The following is a 21,576-nucleotide window of genomic DNA, read 5'->3' as shown; positions in this document are numbered from 1 at the left end:
GTGGGGAACAAGGGCAGATATGCTTACTCTTTATCTGTCCATTAAACTTTGAAACCTAGGCCCCACCAAAATAGTCTGGCAATAAAATGACACAACTAGGATAGGACTGGCACAGCAGAGGCAAAATCTTTATATGTAGATGAAATGATCATCTACAGAGAAAATACTAAGAAATCTCTAGGAGCCCCTAGAACTTATACTTGAATTTAGCAGGATTAGAAAACACAAGGTATATATAAAAATTCAGGTCTGTGTATACTTGCCATAAATGAAGAACTGGATATTGAAATTTAAAAGTTATGTAGAAGTACAAAGGACCTAGAAAAGTTAAAAACAAAAACAGTGTTGTAAGACGTTTAGTACCTAATTTTAAGACTTCTTCTAAAGCTACAGTAATCAAGGCAGTGTTGGTGTAAGGAAAGACATATAGATCATCTGAATAAAACAGAGAATCTAGAAATAGAACCACACATATATGGTCCACTGAGTTTTGAAAGGTTATTTAACATTAGCATTTTATAGAATATAAACTCAATTCAAGAGCCGAGGAAGAGATAGTGTTTGCAGCAAATGGCACTACAACACCTGGTATCCGTATATAAAAAATTAACCTCAACCCTTTTTTTTCCATACATGAAAATAACTTGAAGGGATCTATGGACCTAAATAAGAAAGCCTAAAAGTATAAAACTTTAAGAAGAAATTATAAGGGAAAATATTTATGAATTCAGGGTAGGCAAGAACTACCTAGGATACAAAAAGCATAATGTATAAAAGAAAAAAATTGATAAATGGGATTCCATCAAAATTTAGAACTTTAAATGACATCATTAAAATGAAAAGTAGTCCTTAAACAGACCACATTTACAATACATATAACCTATGACCAGAATATATAAAGAATTCTTGGAGCTCATTAATAGACAACCCAATTAAAATGTAGATGTAAGAAGATGATAAATAGCCAGTATAGCACAAGGAATGGTGTGCAACTCTAGAATTAGAAAAATACTAATCAGTACAATACTAAGATTGAATTATACACTCATTAGGGAGATGAAGTTAAAAGTTTTAAAAACCTTGTCATGACTTTTTTTTGTTGGACTCTCCCCCTTTGCCTTTAATTTGTCATGCCCAATAGATTCATTCTGCTGGGTTTCCTGGGGTTGTGAACCTCATTGTCTTTTCCTAGGGTATTGTCTAAAATTTTTTGGAGTGCCGGTTTGGTATTTATGAAGTTCCTGAGGTGCTCTTTGTCATGAAAGCATCTTATTACTCCATCAGTTTTGAAAGATAGTTTTGCAGGGTACATCAATCTGGGTTGGAGGCTGTTTTCCTTTAGGGCTTGAAATGCTTCACTCCAAGCTCTTGCCTTGAGGGTTTGCACTGAGAAGTCTGCTGTGATTCTGATGGGCTTTCCTTTGTATGTGATTTGTTTCTTTTCTCTCACTGCTTGTAGAATTTTGTTCTTCTGTTGGATTTCTGGAATCCTAACTATTATATGCCTATGTGTAGATTTTTTTTGATGAAGGCTAGTTGGAGTCCTATATGCCTCACTTATCTGTATGTCAAGTTTTTTTCCCCTCCTTGGGAAGTTTTCTGCCATCACTTCTGTGAACAGGTTTTTTATGTCATCTGCACTCTCTCCTCTTTCTTCATTGACTCTGGTCAGTCTTATGTTATTCTTCTTTGCATCATCTAGCAGCTGCTGGATTGATTTCTCATGTTCCCTTACAATTTTAAAGCAATTTTTCTTTTCCTCCTCACTAATTGCAATCTTATCTTCTATATGTGAAATTCTATCCTCACATTGGTTCATTCTGCTGTGCAGACTTTCGATGGAGTTTTTAATCTCTTGGAAATCTGTATCTGTTTTATGGATTCCATTTGTTTCCTATGTTGGGGTTCCATCATGTTCCTCAGATCTTCTATTTTTTTATCTGTGTCCTCTCTAGATTTATTAATCATGTCTTGCACCATGAGCAAAATCTTTGCTGTTATCTGAGTAATTATTTCTGATTTCATTTTTCCCAGATCCTCTTTTGTTGCCAGTTCAGAGTCCAGTATCAGATTGGTTGAGTATCAGAGTTTTCCACCTCGTTTCCCTTTGGGGTTGCTGTAGGTGATCCAGAAGTCTGTTTTTGAGACTTGTTTATGTGTTTTCTCATTTCCATGTGAGGGGGTGCTTCTGGCACCAGTGCAGCTCACCTTCTCTGCTCTAGGAGGTTGGGATGGCAGTGGGGGAGCTTCCTTCTGGGTTCTGGGACCGGCTCAGCTTCTCTCTACATGTGTTTCTTGTATACAGCATATTGTTGGGTCTTGTTTCTTGATCCATTCTGCCACTGCTTCTTTTGATTGGTGAATTAAGACCATTCACAATGATGGTTATGACTGCTATGTATTGACTTATTCTTGTCATATTATTTTCCTGTTGTGTTGGTTCCCTTTATTTCCTTTCTGTTTAATTGGCTGCCTTGCCTGGTGGATTCATTCTGTTGGGATTCTTGAAATTGTCTTGTCTTTTTTCAGAATATCCTTTAGAATCTCTTGTAGTTCTGGTTTGGTGGTCATGAATTTCTTCAGGTGTTCTTCATCATCGAAGTATTTTTTTCTCCATTTGAAAGATAATTTTGCAGGGTACATCAATCTTGGTTGGAGACTGTTTTCCTTTAGGGCTTGAAATGCTTCACTCCAAGTTCTCCTTGACTTAAGTGTTTGAGTTGAATAATTTGCTGTGATTCTGATGGATTCTGATGGATTTTCCTGTATAGGTGATTTGTTTCTTTAACAGCTTTCAGTATTCAGTTCTTGTGTTGAATTTCTGGATCTTGTGTATTATATGCCTTGGTGTACTTTTTTTCTGATCATGACTATTTAGAATGCTATGTGATTCACTTATCTGTGTCTCAAATTGTTTTTCCATGCTTGGAAAGTTTTCTGCTATTCTTCCATGAACAGGTTTTTTTCTATGCTCTTTGTGCTATCTTTTGATTCTTTATTGATTCCAATCAATCTTTTTTTTTTTTGGTACTGGGGATCGATCTTGGGACTTTGTGAATTCGAAGCAGGTGGCGGAACCACTGAGCTAAATTGGCCCTAATCAATCTTATATTAGCCTTCTTTGATCATCTAGAAATTGTTGAATTGATTTTCCACAGTTCCTTGTTATTTTTAAGAGGTCTTTCATTTGATGACCAACCACAACCCTGTCTTCTAGATCTGATATTTTATCTTCACATTGGTTGACTCTGCTCTGTATACTTTCAGTAGAATGTTTAATCTCCTGGATTTCTCTTTGAGTCTGTTTTATGGAATCCAGGTCTTTTCTATATTGGACATTTATGTTTTCCATGTCTTTTCTAAGCTCCTCTATTTTTTTTTGGTACCAGAGATCAAACTCAGGACCTTGCGGTTGCATGGCAGGTGGCAGAACCACTGAGCTAAATCTCTGGCCCTAAGCTCCTCTATTTTAAAAACTGTATCCACTCCAGATTCACTAACCATTTCTCTCCTTCTTCTTTTTAATTATCTCTATTTTAATTTTGTTAGATTTATTCATCTGTTTTGTTACTTCCACTGCTACCATTTCATAAAATTCAGTTGGGTGGTTTTTTTCTTTTTCAGTGCCGCGATTTGCCTTGGGTGAGTGAGCTTCTGGGTTGCATCTTGCTTCTGTGTTTTCTCATTTTCTATTTTTAAAAATTCGCTTTCCATGTTGAGGCTTGTAAATTGCTTATGGTAGGTAGCTTTATTACCAGTATTGAGACTTCTTTAGGAAATGACTACTTTTCAGAGATGTCTTCTGGGTGTAACTGGCTTTTGGCTTTTGAGTCTGTCCCAGGTTCCTGCCTCTTCAATTTATTAGGGAAGAAAGGTTATTTGTCCTAGCACTCAGTTCTTTAGTACTGGATTATAGTTATGACCCACCTAGGCATTGGCATACAAGGAAGATCATTTGATCACAACAACTTGTCACCTTGGCTAAATAATAACAATAGCATCAAGCACAGATTGAAAAATGACAAACTGTGATAAATATTAATTTGTCACCTTTAACCACAGGTACAAAATTTATAGTTATAAAACAAAATATAAAACAAATCAGAAATTTATATACACTAAATATACACTCAATAGAGCAATTTTACACTTAGGAGAAAACATTTAAAAATAAGAGGAAAAAATAGAGAAATAAAAGATGCGAGATAAGAAGCAAGGCTGATGGACAAAGGAAGATTACCCAAGCCTTGGGAAACTGGTGAAGACAGGAGTGAAAGAAAGGAAAAAGAAAAAGAAACAAGAACAAAGCAAAACTAAACTAAAATCAGTGTTCATACTCATGAAAAAAACAACAACAACAAAAAACAGGGCCAAGGATTTAGCTTAGTGGTGCCACTGCCCCTTCCCATTCACCAATAACATGGAAAATGCTGGAAACAACTGCTCACAAGACTGACCACATCCCTGAACTCAGGCTGAATGCTAATTAACTCCATGTTCAATGATGAATTACAAGTCAGAGGGAAAGTGGCAGCTGAAGTTTCTACTAATTAATCAAACATTACTTATATAGCAACTACAGCTCAGTAGGTTGAGGCATTGTAAGGAAAGAAATGCAGCTCCACTCTAAGGAGTTCAGAGAGAAGTATAACCAAATAGCCTAAGAATCCCACCCCTCCTCACTTAAGAGAAGGGAGAGCCAGTGGGCCAATGGGCAGAGAGTGGGCAGAGCCTCCATGGAGTGACCAGTTCTCCCCTGAACAGATACTGCTCACTATGAAACAAGGACACCATAGTGAGCACTTTGAGCATCAGACCTTGCTGAGATCTCACCTGAAGCCTCACTTTGGGGACTGGGTGTTTCTTCTCCATTGCTGCTGTGGTTTGAATGTGTCTCTCGGAAGTTCATGTGTTAGAAGCTTAATCCTCAAAGTCACATGTTAGTGGTATTTGGAGATGGGCCCTTTAGGAGGTATTCAGATAAGGGTATGAAGGTGGTTTCTACAGTGGATGGCATTAGTGGCTTCCTAAAACAGGACAGAGACCTAAGCTACCAACTCTTGCTCTTTCTCACCATATGATGCCCTCTGCCATGTTGTGATGCAGCACAAAGGCCGTCAGCAGATGCTAGGACTGAACTCTCAGACTCCCCAGCTTCCAGACCATGAGCCACTTAGACCTTTTTGGGGGGGTAGTCCTGGGAATTAAACCCAGGGCCTTCACACTTAACCACATCCCCAGCCTTTATTACTTTTAAAGATTTTGAGACAAGGTCTAAGTTGCCCAGACTGGGCTAAAACTTGTGATCCTTCTGCCTCTGCCTCCCAGATGGCTGAAATTAACAAGTGTGAGCCACCACCCCCAGTTTAAACTTCTGTTCTTTATAAATTACTCAGTATTTTGTTAGAGCAATAGAAAACAGTCTAAGAAGATGATGAAGACTCTGGGCTCACAGAGGCTAAAGATGCCCGACTTCAGTGGTACCAGGAGGTTACTTCAAACCCAGGTACATCTACCTTTAAGGTGTGTGCGCTAAGATAGCCCAGCCATGAATGTCTGCAGGATCATGCTTCATTCATGTAGGAGTCCACCCTGATGAATTCCAAACAATGGCAAATATGGAAGAACTTGTTCACAAGTGCTGAGACACCAGCCATTCATAAAATGCCCTGTGTGTAAGCTGGTGTGCATATGTGTATGAGCAATGCCTGAGTAGCCCAAGATGATTCAGGCCATCTGATGTCAAACAAACAAGACCTGACATGTCCTAGACAGTGTTTCCTGTCACCTCACAGCCTGAGAGGGCAGTGAACTGCTGTCCTGGGTCAGTGTGAGATGTGCCCTTTTCAGAGAACATGCTCTCAGGAGAAAAAGGCTGGGACAGTTGAGCTTCCCTGGGAGAAATGAAGATTCTAGAGAGAGTAGGCTTCTTCTCCTGTACTGCAGGCTGGGCTGCTGGCCTGACACTATATTAAATGGTGGTATGCAGGTGATGCCTGAAGGGTCACTTGTCATCTGCTGAATGAGCATAGTCTCTTGATGTCAGAATACACTGGCATTCTGCCAGTTAAAATTTATATTCACTCTGCTTCTTCAATCCTGACATAACTCCCCCATTTAACACCCACCCTGCACATGTTTCCAGGGTCTCAGGTGGCATTTGGCCACATGTGTAACACTGCACATGTGGCATGCATTTGTAAATCTTGGTAGCATCCCATGAGGGCGATGAAGTGGGATCTTCCCAAGAGCCTGTAGTCATGGCAAACAGCTGTGGATGGGAGGAGATAAGAGAGCAGCCAGGACCCTGGTCCCTTGTGGTAAATCTGGTAAGGCTGACAAGGAGCATGTGTGCATGATGCTTGTTTGAAAGCAGACTCAGGGTAAGCTTGGGCCTTTGAGAGATAATAAGAAATGTCAATGGGAAAAAAAATCATAATCAGACAGAAACAAAATATATTTATTAGAAATATTACAGTCATACATCTTAAACTTTCATGTTAATAGTTATTTACATCTATGTTTGCATGTCATATCCTGACAGTGCTTGGTGCAATCTAGTGTGCTCTTTACAGAAATGAGGCCACAGATGTATCAACTGTATTCAACTAACGTAGTTAAAATTAGTGAGCTACTTAGGATGTTACAGATTCAGCAAAACTCCAACCTGGGTCAGAAGACTGAAACACCCAGTGAACCTGGGCAATGTAGATATTAAAAATACCTTTTTTTGAGTTTGTTTTGGTTTTGAGACAAGGTCTCACTATGTAGTTCAGGCTGGGCTTAAACTCATGGGGATCCTCTTGCCTCAGCCTTTCAAATGCTTGGATTACAGGCATGTGCCACCACACCCAGCCTAAAACTTTTTAAAAAGGCTGTGAGGTTGTATCTTTTACTGTATGTGACTGGTAGGGCATCTTAAAATGGGACTGGAACTGTGGGATGGAAAGAACTGACTGCTGGAGGTGGTAGGTGGGTTTGACACAGGTGCCCTTCCATAAGGAATGGAGAGAGCAGACATTGAGAGGCTCAGCTGACATTACTGGGTGGCAGGAAAGAGACGTGGCAGATATTTATTAGTGCTAGATGGCTAATCACATTGGCACTTTTTTTTTGAACTTTTTTTTTGAGATAGGGTCTTACTATGTTGCCCAGGCTGTCCCCAAATTCCTGGGCTCAAGTGATCCTCCTGCCTCAGCCTTCTGAGTAGCTAGGACTACAGATGTGTGGTACTAGGCTCCATGGGACATGTTGTCATTCACTCACAGCATTTAATTTGGATGGTTCCTACAAAAACTGCAAATCAACAGCAGAATGAAGAAGAACAACAAAAGGCCAACTTTGTTTTTGAAGTGAGAAAAGAACAAAGGAGAGATAAGTTCCTCAGAATACTGTTGCTCAAGATACCCTATCAATCAGTCAGCCAAGATGCAATCCACAAAGCAACTCAACTGCAAAAAACCATGGACTTCTCCTTAAATCCTAACTCCTCAGGATCTTCCATTTCACAGCTGTCTTTTATATAAAGATTATATATTAAAAATGTATCTACAGAAACACCAAATAATTTTAATAAGTACCGGCAGAACAAAGAAGGGAAGACACATCACTGTTGTGGCCTCTGAAAACCTCAGGACAGACAACTGGGAAGGTACAGTTGGCTCAGGGGAAGTAAAGAAAATATAAGATAGTACTTTGTTTTTTCATTTTACCGATTTTCCACATTCCGTTTTGTGCTGAGCTCTCCCCTGATCCCACACCTCCATGGCTAGCTGGCTGGCATCTCACCTCAGGGAAACTGCTGGTGCTAGAGGGCCTGGCCCTTTATCCCACTCCATCAGCTCCACATCCAAACACTGACAACACCTGTTTCTGTAGACAAGATACAACATTCCTCTTCTACATCTCTTGGCAAAGAGAATGACAGTTAAGGAGCCTCCTTGTGTCACAAGAACAAACTGCATATGGCCTTTTGTTGATATGACACCTCCTTTCTTTTCAACCTAAAGGGAGTAGGGTACCAGTAAGGAGGGATGGGTCTGGCCAGTTATTGGCAATGTGGGTTCATACTAGAGAGGGGTGGGTGCCTGAGGGAAACTGCGTCCAGCATAGAGACCACTTTTCCCACAGCTCCATCTAGATCCTTTACATGTCACCACAGAAAACCAGCATCAACCAAGCTAAATATGTCTCGGGGAATCCCCAGACCTCAACTGCCTCACTCACACAAAACTCTAGCACAAAGGTGGTGAACCTATGTTCTACGGCACACGTGATTGTGTTTTTAAGACAAAAGATATTAATGTATGACTTGTATTTTAAAAAAATGAAAACCTCAGTATTCAGGTTTAACTGCAGTTGGCACTTTGTGATAAATAAATGGGTTTGGGGACGCAGTTTGGGGACTTGGTCTCTAAAAGGATTGCCATCACTGCCTTAGGGTAATCCCAGTTTAAACACAACCACTGGTTGATTAACCCAGTGGCTTGGGACAGTACTTCTTCCTATCTGGGCAAAGTAGAAGCCTGGAGACAGTGAAGACATAGCATCAGTTATGTCAACAAAAGACAGGTACAGGAAGCAACACAAGTAATACTCTCATTTGGATACATTCATCAGGAAGGAACAAACTACATTTGTTCCAACTGAGCCTTCTATGTGAAAACAAAGAGGCCAGTTATGTAATTAATACTGGTCCCAAAAGAGCTGCTCAGGAGTCCTGCTACTCTAATGCCACAGGGCTGCCCAGGAAAGGCACAGTCTCTCCGCTCTGTGGCTGTGCATCAGTGTCCAGAGAACTCTGACCATGTACAGATTGTTTAGAGTACATCTGACTCTTGTTCCAGATACTCAGACTCACATGATTGGGCAGGTCAGACGTGTGGTTTCTAGAAGCACCTCAGGGGATTCAGACACTGAGCCATAGCTGAAAATGACAGACACAGCTGGGAAGCAGAGGCTCTAGCTCTGCACCAGTTGAAGCAGCTTGAGAATCAGGGCTGGCCTGCCCAGCAGGGCCCAGCTGCCACCTCTGCAAAGAGCTAGCCTGGAGGAGAGGACAGAGGCCATGTGGCTCCCAGCACAGGGACTGAAGCTGCAGCCCCTAGAACCTGGCTCTGAACATGTGGCTCAGATCAGCAATCAGAGATTCATTTTAAATAATTTTGGCAGTAACTGTAAATCTAAGCGACTTGTACACATGACCCTTTGTCAGGCATGAACACAAGTGTTATTTGGCACTTAAAATACAGGTGGTGGACATATACTTCAACTGCCTGTGTGGCTGGCATCCTCATCTGCTACAAATGCACATTTCTTTGCCCAAGAAGAATAATACAGAGGCACCAGACACCTGGGCCAAGCACTGTGGGGAAGGTCCTGCTGCTACTTAGAGAAACTGGTAAGAATATTAGGGAAAGCTGTGTTGAGTTATAAATGGAGCCATCCTTGTCCACCCTTAAGGGCTTCTTTTTGCCATGCAAATATAAAAAGCCAAACGAAGTACCAAAAACTAAATTTGTCTAGAGCTGAAATATTGTTTAGATTTTCTGTTTGCCCAGAATCCCAAGATATACATCCTTCACCTTTCCCAGGCTTCCATCACAGGGCATTGTGCAAATGAGTGAAGATCACAACAGACACAGGCCATTTCATACACACAAGTGGCCTTTGGTCAAGTTCTGCATGTGGAACAAATGTATGTGGGTGTCAATGGGGGTCTGAATAAGTGGAAGGAGAAAAGTCACTGCAGACAGTTCCTGTGGTTTCCCTCTGGCCTGTGAACCACACACTGCACACACTTCCTGCTGAGGGCATCTCACAGGGACCCTTCAGCAAGGAACCTGGGGCTCCTCTGCACATCCAGATAAGAGATTGTGGGACCAAAAAATGTGATCAAGTTCTAGGTGTTAAAATTGCTACCTTGAACTTGATCGTATTTCCCCCAAATGGCAAGGCCAACATGTTTCTAGGCTGCTCCAAGTAAAAGATTTTTTGTGTTTTGTGGGGTATTGGGTTTTCTCTTTGGGAGGGGGGGAGTGGCAAGGGCAAAGTTTTTATAAAGGCAAGAACTACAATTTTTTAAGTGAAAAAACAAAAAGACTAGTTTGGAGGTACTGTTTGTCATGAATCTCTGTGCAGATTACGCATCAAGTCACCAAATGGGATTGGCGATATTGTTGTGGGTTTCTCACAGAAATGTGCTTGGGCAGAGGATCTTGGTCTAGAAGGAGGGAGGCATCTTCTGCAGAGCCTTCCAGAACAGCAAAGGTTCCCCAACTTATACTCCAATGGCACTTGCATTTGAGACAGGGACACGGTGGAACCGCCTCTGTTTCTTATTTGAGTGTTGATCCATTTGGCTTCCTTGGAAATCCAGATGGCTGGGCAGAGCTGGGTCACTGGACAGTGACCAGGTGCTTCCAGGACACACTGCAGTGGCTGATTTCAGGCCCTTGGGTTTATGTCTCAAAGTACTTGTAGATCTGGGCCACATACTGCATCACACTCTGCCAGTCAGGCCGGTCTGTGTATAGCATCTCACTGAGCTCCTGTAAGGGAAGGGGACAAATAACAAAGGATACAGCACAGGGCTTATACTGTCTGGAAACACTCCACCTACAAAGACAGAAGGTGGAGGCAAACACCTAGTGCTGAATGTGCCAAGTTAAAAAGAAAAGACTTTTCATCCTATTTATTTGGGAGGCACTGTCCCTTTTAAAAGACAGAAGACATGACTGACCTTGTGTTATTTTTATCTCTAGGACAGCATTAAAGTTTTAAAAAAAAGTTTTACAAAGACAGTCATCCATAATTTCACTAGCAGAAAATTGTTTCTACCTTTCTAAATTAAATGTAAATAAATCAGTTTTGAATTTCCCAGACTTCTATCACAAGGGACACACTTTGAAGTACTCTCTGCTTTTTCACTGGACATTTTTAGACATGATTCCATGCTGCTGCACTGTTTCACTGGCTGCCACGTTAGTGGATGCACACTGTCTGAGGGAGCTGCTGTCCATCATGGATATGATATGCAGTTTACATCCTCTTCTTCACTATTATAGACTTTTCAATAAGCATCTCTATGTAGCCTTGTCTCTTGGTGAATAAATCCCTTAAGAGAAATTCCCAAGAATGAGCTTACCATACCTTGAACCTTATTCTACTACCATTAAATGTTACCATTTAATGTGTGATTTTTCTTTTGTTCATTCAGTAATTTTCTTTGCTATTTATTTGTTTTTGCTTCTTCATTTTTTTCTTTTTCTCTGCTAATTCTGTAATCAAGCCTGTACCAAATAAACATCAGATTGAGGCCAGAAAGCGACAGGCAAGAGGGCTGGGCTCCCTGCAGAGGCCTCAGTAAAGTTTTTTGGAAGTTTGTGCACTAAACATCATGTTTAATAATTAACTTTGGGATTAAATTTGGATTCTTTTGTAGTCACAAGAGAACAGTAGCAAAGAACCTGGTGTAAAGCCAGAAGCAGAGATGAAGTGGAATAATAAGGCTGAACTGAGCATATCTGTTCCTGGGCGGTGACACAGCTAGCTGAGGCTGTTAACAAGTAATTTATCCTCTGATTCAACAATATCTGAATAGATCTTTTACCCATTCTGCTCTGTGGTCATGCTAAAAAATTATCAGCTTGCCATTTTTCATGGTGGAAGGGTAGAAAAGGAGCCAAGTAGATCATTATACACAGATATACCTAGAAATAACTCTGAATTTAAAAAACTTCAAACTGTCACAAATTTCAAATGCCAAAAGTCTCTTTCCACTTACAGCACTGTAGTCAAGGCCCTGTACACAGACTTGATATATAACAAGCTAGAATTAGTACAAGAGAGTTGCTAATAACATTAGGAAAAAGAAGTGATAAAGACTGAGTATGCTTATTCAGAGGTAGTTAGTTCTGGGTAAAGAAGGGAAGCCTACAAGTTCAAGAGAGATGCCAAACTTTCTATAGGGGAAGGATGTGCCTTCAATCTTAGAGGATTTGGAAGTCCAAACATTATTGACAGTTTTATTCAGAGGACTTTACATTAGCAACAACTGGAGGAAAAATATTTTGGTACATTGTTAACCTTTGAAAAATCTTGAAGAAATAATTTTTCACATTTTAGAGAACAGTATGTTGCATTAGTAAAATCTTATAATGCATGTCATTTGTATGAGGAGGTGAAAACCTCCACATGACTTCACTGGTGAATTCTACCAAATATTTAAGAAAAAAAAAACCAACCAATTCTCCAATTCTAAGTGATTTCTTCCAAAAAATAGAAGAGGTGAAGAAAACAATTCATTCTAGGAGGCCACAATTGCTCAAACAGCAGAATCAGTATGAGACAAGAAAATTATAGATAATTTCACAGATACAAAAAATTAACTGTACAAATATTAACAAAGTTGAAACCATTAATCTAAAAAAGTATAATATATCATAATCAAGTGAGGCTCATTCCAGGAATGGGAAGCTGGTTCAATATTTGTAAATCAATACAATCCATCAAAATGACTAAATAACAAAACCATATGATCATGTCAAGAGATGAAAAGATATTACACAAAATTCAAAAACTATAATAAAAACTAAGAATAGCAGAACTTCTTTTATCTAATAAAGGGATGTACAAAAGATTAATAGCTGACATCGTATTTAATTATAAAATATGCTGTTTCTCTAAAATCAGGAAAAAAGGCAAAGATGTTATCTCTCACTTGTCCTATTCAACATGGTACTGGAAATCTAGCTAATGCAATAAGGCATGAAAAAGAAATAAAAGATATATAGATTGGAAAGGAAGAAATAAAACTGCCTTCATCTGTAGATGACAGGATTATCTAGATAGAAAGTTTCAGTGGATCTACCTGCAAGTTTAATAAGGTCTCAGGACACAAAGTCATTGTACAAAACTCAATCATTTTCCTTACACCAGAAAAAAAGAAACTGGAATTTATAGTAAGAAAAAAAATACCATTTACAACAGTATCAAAAAAAGTTCAAAGGTCTAAATCTAACAACATATGTGTAAAATCTATATGCAGAAAACTACAAAACACTGATGAAAGAATTCAAAGATCTAAGTAAATGGAGATAAATTCTGCATTCATGAATTAGAAGATATGGTGGTTTGTCAAGTCTTTCTGTTTTTTGTTTGATCTACAGATACAATTCATTTCAATCAAAATCTCAGCAAGTCTTTTTTTCTTGTAAATAATGACATATTCTAAAATACATAAAGACAAAAGCACTAGAATAGCTAAACAATTCTAAAAAGAAGAACAAAGGGGACTAGATTTCAAGATTGTTTTTATAAAGCTATATTAATTAAGGTAGTATGGTACTGGTAAGGGACAGAGTGTTAGATCAATGGAAAAAAACAGAGCCTCCAGACAGAACCATACAATATAGAAAACTGATGTTTTACAAAGGTACAAAACTGATGTAAAAACTGATGTAAAACTGATGTTTTACAAAGGTACAAAGGCAATTTAATAAAGAAAAGACAATCTTTTCAATAAATGGTGCTGAATTGGATGCCCATATATAAAAGCAAACAAAAAATGAACCTAAACACTTTCATTTCAGCAGTGAAGGAGACCTTTCTTTTTGGCTAAGAACAGAAGAGAGAGACAAACTCACAAATCACAGTCTTGACTGTTGGGGTCTGGGAGGTTATAGATACACAGTAAAAGAAATGAGGAGAGGGATAATCAGATCTTTCCCTGGGAACAGGTGGAGATTTTCTGGGAATTTGGGTGCAACCTCTTTTTTGCTCCTTTTATTATTCTTTCTGATTATCATTACAGCAACTATCAATTCTCATGGCACTGAGGGGTGTGTGTCATTTAGAATGCAGACTGCCGGGGATTTAGCTCAGTGGTTCCGCTGCCCGCCCCACAAGCACAAGGACCCAAGTTCGACCCCTGGTACCAAAAAAAAACCCCAAAAACAAAAACAACAAAAAAAGTTGATCATTTAGTATGCAGATGGGGTTGTAACAAAGTGACCCTGTCAGGCAGTCACTCTTGTTGGTAGTGATTCTAAATTCCCAACACTTTTGTCTAGCTCACCTGAACAAGAATCTCTGTCCTACAAGCATCCTGTCTAAGCCCAGATCCCAACCTTAGAAAAGTTCTAGGAAGGTCCTCCCTGGGCCACTGGCTCCTGGGTCCCTGTCAAGAGCCTTGAATTCACAGCAAAGATATCTCTCAATTTTTCAGAAGCAAGACTCTGAAGGGTAGGATGTAGGTCTTGCGGTGGAGGTTTCTTTTAACTTCCTAGAAGCAAGCCCCCCAAGCAAGCATCCCTCTCTGATGGCAGGTATCAGAGAAAATCTCACAGACATTTTTTTCCTGCTGATCAGTAGCTTTTTTATTCATAAGAAATAGTTCTTCAATGGAGAATGGGACTGATCAGACCATCTTCCATCTGGATTGCTAAATCTGTTACCAATTTCTGATGCTAAACTGGGTTCTTTTTCCTCCTGGAATTGTGGAACCAATAGCAAGACCGAGCACTGATTGTACAGTGAAGGAGACTTATTTTTGGCTGAGAAAAGGAAAACTGGGAGGAAAAAATTGCAAACCTACTTCTCCCTAAACACATACTGTACTTTATAGCTTACACAAAAATTGGGCTGGGGATTTAGCTCAGTGGCACCATGCCAGCCTTGCAAGTGCAAGGTCCTGAGTTCTATCCCCAGTACCAAAAAAAAAAAAGCTTACACAAAAATAAATTAAAAATACATTGTAGATCTACATGTAAAATGCAAAACTCTGAAAGTTCTAGAAAAAGTATAGGAGAAAATCTGTATGACTTTGGGTTGGACAGTGATTTACTTTAATTTTAATTAGTACATGTTTGTAGTACATAATGATTACATTTATCAAGGGGAGTTGGTACCTGTACATGATACATCTTAATTCTTGGGCAATGAGTAAATACAACACTAGAAACATGATAAAAAAATAGCTAAGTGTGGTACATGCCTGTAATCCAAGCACTCAGGAGGCTGAGGCAGGAGGATTCCCATGAGTTTGAGGCTAACCCAGAGTGTACAGTGAGTTCAAAGCCAGCCTGAACTACATAGCAATACCTTGTCTCAAAAAAACCAAAAAAAAAAAAAAAAGAAAAAAAGAGAGAGAGAGAGAGAAAGATTTTATCAAAAACTGCTTTGAGAAAGAGACTACTAAAAGAATGAGACAAGGCCAGGCATGGTGGTACATGCCTGTAATCCCAGCACTCAGGAAGCTGATGCAGGATCATCATGAGCATCTGTAACAAAAGAATGGATGAACAAAGTAGTCTATACACAAAATAGGATACTATTCAGCCTTGAAAAGGTAGAAAAACATGCCAAACATGGATGAACCATGATCAAGACATTATACTCCATTAAATGAGCCAGACACAAGGACAAACACTCTGTGACAAGTATCACTCCTAGGACACACTTGAAACAGGTAAATTCTTAGAGACAGAAAATAGAATGGAGGTTGCCAGGGATAGGGGTGGGGAATGGGAAGTTTATGTTTAATGGGCACAGAGTTTAATTTTACAAGATGAAAAGAGTTCTGAAGATGGTAATGGATGCCTAATGATGTGAATGTACTTTAAAAGTAAAAATGGTAAATCTTATGTATATTTTACTGGTGCATGTCAGTAATCCCAGCACTCAGGAAGCTGAGGTAGGATGATAGTTGCGAGTTCAAGGCCAGCCTGGGCTACCTAGTGAGTTCAAGGCTAGCCTGAACTACCTTGTCTCAAAAAAACCCAACCCAACCCAAACCAAACCAATTAGATATTTTAAAACCAATTAAATATTTTAAAAAGACAACTGGGGGAAAACCAGTAAGGTTTTTTGTACTTGGGAGCTCACAGTCTTATGAAGGTGATGAGGGGATGAATTTATACAATTAGATGAATTATAGTATAACAGAACATGTGGACACAGTACTATGAATAAGTGCTTTAAGAGCCCAGAAGGTGGACACAGTTGTCATGCATGCAAGGTCACCGAGTGGCTATGGTCATGAGCTTTAGAGCCAACCTGCCTGGCTCTGACTCTTGCCTTTGCTACTCGTTAGGCGTGTGATCTTCTATGAACTGCATATGCCTCTGTGTCCCACCTGCACAGTGCTTCTACCCCACAAGAGTCGTGAGATGCTCTAGTGGGTCAATAGATGGGAAATGCCCACATCGTAAATAGGAGAAAAATGGTTTTTTGGTGTGTGTAATTAGGCTGAAAGTAACTACTGAGATGCACGTAATAAAAGTTTACACCACAACACAGGCTCAATTATGCCTAAAGGATCACTCCAGTATTCTGAAATCGTGAGTTGTGATGACCACGCTCCATTGGGACCCTGAAGACCTTGGTCTGTGGATAGTGACTGTCCTGGAGGTGGTACAGGCTCACTCAGTGAGCAACAGCCTTCAGGGAACAGATGACCAAGGCAGCAGTGTCCCCTCATCAAGTTACAGGCACATCAGCCCTGGAGGGCAGACCTCCTGGTTGTTCTGCGGTAATGACATTGATGCCCCAGGTCCTCTCTTACCCAAGGGTTTCTGTAAGGAATTGCTCACCCCTGTGATTGTTCATCCAGCACTACAATCAATCAACAAACTGCCGGATTACACAGTGGCTAAGAAGGGATGCTTTCTAAAAGGTGGGGAATACTGTAGAGCTCCACTTTTTAAGCTCATTCTTTTTAACTGGCTATACCTGGATATTTATATGTACTTAAATATATATATTATTTCCTGCAAAAATCTAACAACCGAATTTGATTGAAGATGAGATTAAATACAGTTGTCACTTCTGACTGGGTATAGTTTAAAAGTGTCAAGTGCAACTCAGTATGTTTTTCAATCCACGTCAAGATACTGAGAAGCAGGGCTGGATGTGTTGCTCAGTGATAAAGTACATGGTGAAGGCCCTAGGCTCCATCCCCAGAATCAAAGGGAAAAAAAGATACAGAAAAGCAAACTTAAGAATGTAGGAAATTTCTATTTTGCTGATGGTATAAACTGGTTAAATAGCTCACAAGCATTCCAGTATGCTTTTGAGATTAATTATATTTGTCAGCAGCAACTCAACTATCCTTACAAATGAAATTGCTGGCTCTGCCAACTAGGTCAACATGATGATCTCACTTTTACTCTCATCACCAACTTCTAGGGTACATTAGATGAAAATTTAAAATATAGCAAATTATGAAAGAAGCAAATATTAATCACATTATAAAGAAAAAACACATTCTCTGTATAATATAATCTACAAATTCTCATTATGTCTTTGATCCTTATGTAAACTCTGTTTGGACTGATTAGTTGGTATTTGTTAGCTGTTTTGTTGTTTCCAAAGTGAGTGTAAATATAATTCTTGTCTCTCAACTGTGGTCATTCTTTAAATTTTCTGCACATACATGATAGGAATATTTGTTTCATAAAGGTCTAACAGAATTTGGGGTTATTGGGATATTGTTTGTTTTTGTGTGTGTGACTACACATAAAAGTATGAATTCAACTTTAATGGTTAAAGTGCTATTTCTTTCTTAGTAAGTCTTAGAGAACTATTTATATTTAATATTTGAAGAAATGTATTATTTCTCTAGGAAACCATTCTGTTTCAAATTTATACTGGCATAATGTTCACAGTACTAAGATTTCTATGATAGCTGTACTTTCACTTTCTTGGATTCCTCCCATCTTCTGATGGTAATGGAATTGTATCTCACTATTATTTCAGCCTAGATTTTTCTGATCACTAATGTAATCGAACATTTTAAATGTTCAGTAGTCAGGCTGGGGTTATAGCTCCGTAGAAGTTTGCTTAGCATCTTTGAAGCCCTGGGTCCAATCCCCAGCCCTACAATCAATCTGCAAGTCAATCAATCAAGTTTACTGGCCATTCATATCCTCTTCTGTAAGTTGTCTGTTCAAGACACTGACAATTTTCTACTGGGTTATCTTTTTAAAACTGTTAGTTGGATTTCTTTTTTTTTTTTATAATCAGTCTTTGCTTTTTCTGCAGTTTCATTATAGTATGTCTGGATATTTTGTTTTATTAATCCTGCTTCAGATTCATTAAAAATATGTGGATTCATAAGGACATTAAGAATATGTAGTTGGGTTTGGTGGTACATGCCCGTAACACCAGTACTCAGGAACTGAGGAAGGATATCGCCATGAGTTTGAGGCCAGCCTGGGGTACATAGTAAGTTTAAGGCCAGCCTGAACTACAGAGTGAGACACTGTCTCAAAAAACAAAACAAAACAAGAATATGTGGACTCTTGTATTTTATCATTCTGGAAAAATGTCAAGTACCATATATTCAAATACAGTGGCACCTTGGTTCATGAACACTTGTTTGCAAACAATTTGGTTCACAAACAAGTATTTGGCAAAATTCTGTTTTTGTTTGCAAACTCTGCATTGGGTGGTGAACACAACTGAGGGCAGCTTTCCTGCACAAACATGAATGTGGCCATTTTTTCCAAAATCATGGAATGAATTATGTTTGTGAACTGAGACACCACTGTATTGTCTCTCTTCCATTTCTTTTATACTCTCTTCTGATATTCCCACTGAACTTGGGAAATGGACTTTGTCTGATTTTCTTTCATTATCTTAAGCTCTGAAACTAGCTGTTTAACACATTAGTCATTCCCAACCTCTCCTTCCCTTTTCCTGCTTCACACTAAAAAAGGCTGAAAAATAATATACATTTATTTCCTCAAACGCCTTCACAGATGGGATAGTCATGTAACAGAGCATTGCCAACGAACCCTCAGAAGCTGTTTGCTTTCCTTATCAGAGGAGAAAGATGAGAGAGACTTGCTCTATTCCTTCTCCTTTCTTCCTGTCTTGCAGGTAGAAGTGATGTCTGGGGCTTGGCAGGCACATTCAACCACAGAGGAAGAAGTATGGGGACAGAAAGCCAACAGATTAAAGACTGGCATGTACAGAAGATACACTTCAGGCCCTTGGTTACAACACTGAGTGGTGAACCAATCTGGAAACTACTTCTGGACAACTTTCTCTCTCTCTCTCTCTCTCTCTCTCTCTCTCTCTCTCTCTCACACACACACACACACACACACACACACAAAGCCAGGTGCAGTGGCGCATGCCTGTAGTTCCAGCTACTTGAGGCAGGAGGACTGCAACTCTGAGCATGGGCCACTTACTAAGACCATGTTTCAAAATAAAATGTAAAAAGGGCTGGAGATGTAGATCAGTGGTACAGTACCCTTGGATTCAATCTGCAGTACTGCAATCAGTTTGGCAACTCATCTCATTAATTTCTAGTAGCTTTATTTGATTCTTTTTCCAAGTTTCTCTTTTTGTATGGTACCATGTTCTTTCTTATGGCTTCTATTCCTTCTTTCATCTCTTTAATATGTTTAAGCATAGTTTATATGAAGTCTCTCTCTTTTTTAAAATCTCCAGTTCTGAGAGAGAATCCTCACACTTCTATTAACTAACGCATGATAATTTTCTTCAGTGTTTGTAATTTTGGCCTGTGAATGTATTTCTAGTGGCTGTTGTACTACTGGGAGCTTCCTGCATCAGCCAATATAAGCTATGGGCTTTAAGCAGCATAGATATAAATTTAGATTCTGAACTTCATCTGGCCCCTTTCTCTTCTTACAGGAGATTTTTACTTTTTGTCCATCTTCCTCTATTGAAAAAACAAAAAACCCAAACAAAACAAAACAAAAACAAATCCAAGGTGGAGACAAACTTCCTTATTACCTCTCTAGATATAATGTAGTTTCAAAATTTTCCATTTTCACTAAGGAGCGCCTTGTGTTGTGAGTCTTGGTTTTATGCAGGGGTCTCAGTACTAATGCTCTATTTATGGGAGCGTAGGTACTTGTCTCTTGTTCCTGTGTGGGTATTATATAAACCCTATAGGCCAGTGATGGTGAACCTTTTAGAGACTGAGAGCGGAACTGTAACCCAAAGCCCACATACTTAGCACCAAGTGCCAACACTGCAATTAAACCTGAATATTGAGGTTTTAGTTTAGAAAAAACAACTCCATATTAACACCTTTGGTCTTAAAAGATAAGCACAATGGCCAGGCATGGTGGCACACACCTGTAATCCCAGCACTGGGGAGGCTGAGACAGGAGGATCATTGTGTTTGAGACCAGCCTAGGCTACATAGTGAGTCAAAGCCAACCTGAACTACAAAGTGAGACCCTGTCTCAAAAAAACCTCAAAAACAAAAGCCAAAAAACTCCCACAGTAACACTCATGCCATAGGTTTGCCACCACTGCTACAGGCCATGCAGGCCTATTAGGTATCTATTTACAATGAACCTTGTGCTATCATCTCCATTTCCACCCCTGGGGGTGCCATGGTCTCTATGGCTCTGGCTTTCACTTCAAATTAAATTTCTCCCTTCTTATTATTTCTTGTTCTTTCTTGAGAGCTCAGCTATGTATTGATTTCCTTCCTTCTTCCCTCCCCACCCTTCCTTTTTTGGCAGTACTGGGGACTGAACTTGGAACCTTTGCCCTGAGCTGTATCCCCAATTCTTTAAATTTTTTTTTTTTTTTTAATTTTGAGACAAGGTCTCCCTAAATTGCTAAATTGGCCAGGCTAGGCTTGAATTTTCAATCCCGCTGCCTCAGCCTCCCAGAGTACTGAGATTACAGGCAACAACAGGGCTTTAATAGTAATTCAGCTCACTGTATTTCCAGAACTGAAATTTGTCCATAATGAAATGTAATTGAAAGACTCTACTCATATATGTGATCATACCAACTAGATAACTTTATATCAGGGATCATAAGTAGCAGGTCTTCTGCAAATGGATTTCAGTGTTTTATAAGAAACTGTTTAGTAGATGACATAAAGTTCTTTTTCATATAAATAAAATAAAATAACAAGACACAAAACAGAAAACTTACCAGGCTGGGTTTGATGCCTACACTTTCCGCTGCTTCAAATGCCAACAACAGATTCCTCTTCTAGGTTAAGAAGACAGAGAGACTGGAATTATTAACTTTAAAAAGTAGCTTTTACTAGGAAAGAACAACAATTGACACTCCAGTATAGATTTTCTATTACAGTAAGTCCCTGACCTATGAACATTCAAGTCCCAAAATTTCACAGGTATACTGAAAAGACTCACTTTGTTGGGTACAAACAAATCCGATTTATGGATGTTCTCCTGGAGTGGAACTCATTTGTAAGTCAGGGACTAACTGTATTATAAAACAAGTAATAAGTCAACTATGTGAACAATGGTCTCAGTTTAAGGAAAAAAAGATTAAGGGGTTACAATTGTCACTGAAAATAATGTTACTATTGGAAATAATTTAAAATTTTTTTTTGTTTTTTGAGATGGAGTCTTGATATGTCATTCAGGCTGGCCTTGAACTCACAGAAATCCTTCCTCAGGCTCCTGAATGCTGGGATTACAGGCATGTGCCACCATGCTCAACTTCAAAGATAAATTTTTGTTTCTTTGGTTATTTTTAGCTTTGTCAAGATTTATGACATCCACATTCTGTTGAGTAAGAAAGTGGCTGAATCACAGCGCTGAATCA

General features: G+C 39.2%; 1 protein-coding gene across 15 annotated transcripts in view; it reads right to left on the bottom strand.

Moving 5' to 3' along the window:
• Positions 1–21,576, bottom strand: part of LOC101705037 (cytospin-B) — a 394,241-nt gene that overhangs the window by 42,366 nt on the left and 330,299 nt on the right. For 10 of the 15 annotated variants that reach the window (XM_087192079.1, XM_087192080.1, XM_087192081.1 and 7 more), the window contains one exon: positions 20,935–20,994. In XM_087192079.1, coding sequence (XP_087048205.1) covers positions 20,935–20,994 — 60 coding nt within the window. Of the gene's footprint in view, positions 1–6,433; positions 10,551–14,833; positions 15,282–20,934; positions 20,995–21,576 lie in introns of those variants that run through there. The other 5 variants (XM_087192087.1, XM_087192088.1, XM_087192093.1 and 2 more) reach the window with 2 other exon arrangements.

This window comes from Heterocephalus glaber, unplaced genomic scaffold, assembly GCF_053883595.1.
Source record: "Heterocephalus glaber isolate CG9 unplaced genomic scaffold, H.glaber_assembly_v1.0 deba00001565, whole genome shotgun sequence".
Classification (NCBI taxonomy): domain Eukaryota; kingdom Metazoa; phylum Chordata; class Mammalia; order Rodentia; family Bathyergidae; genus Heterocephalus; species Heterocephalus glaber.
The sequence above is the reverse complement of the archived record's forward strand: the minus strand, read 5'-3'. Positions and strand labels throughout refer to the sequence as shown.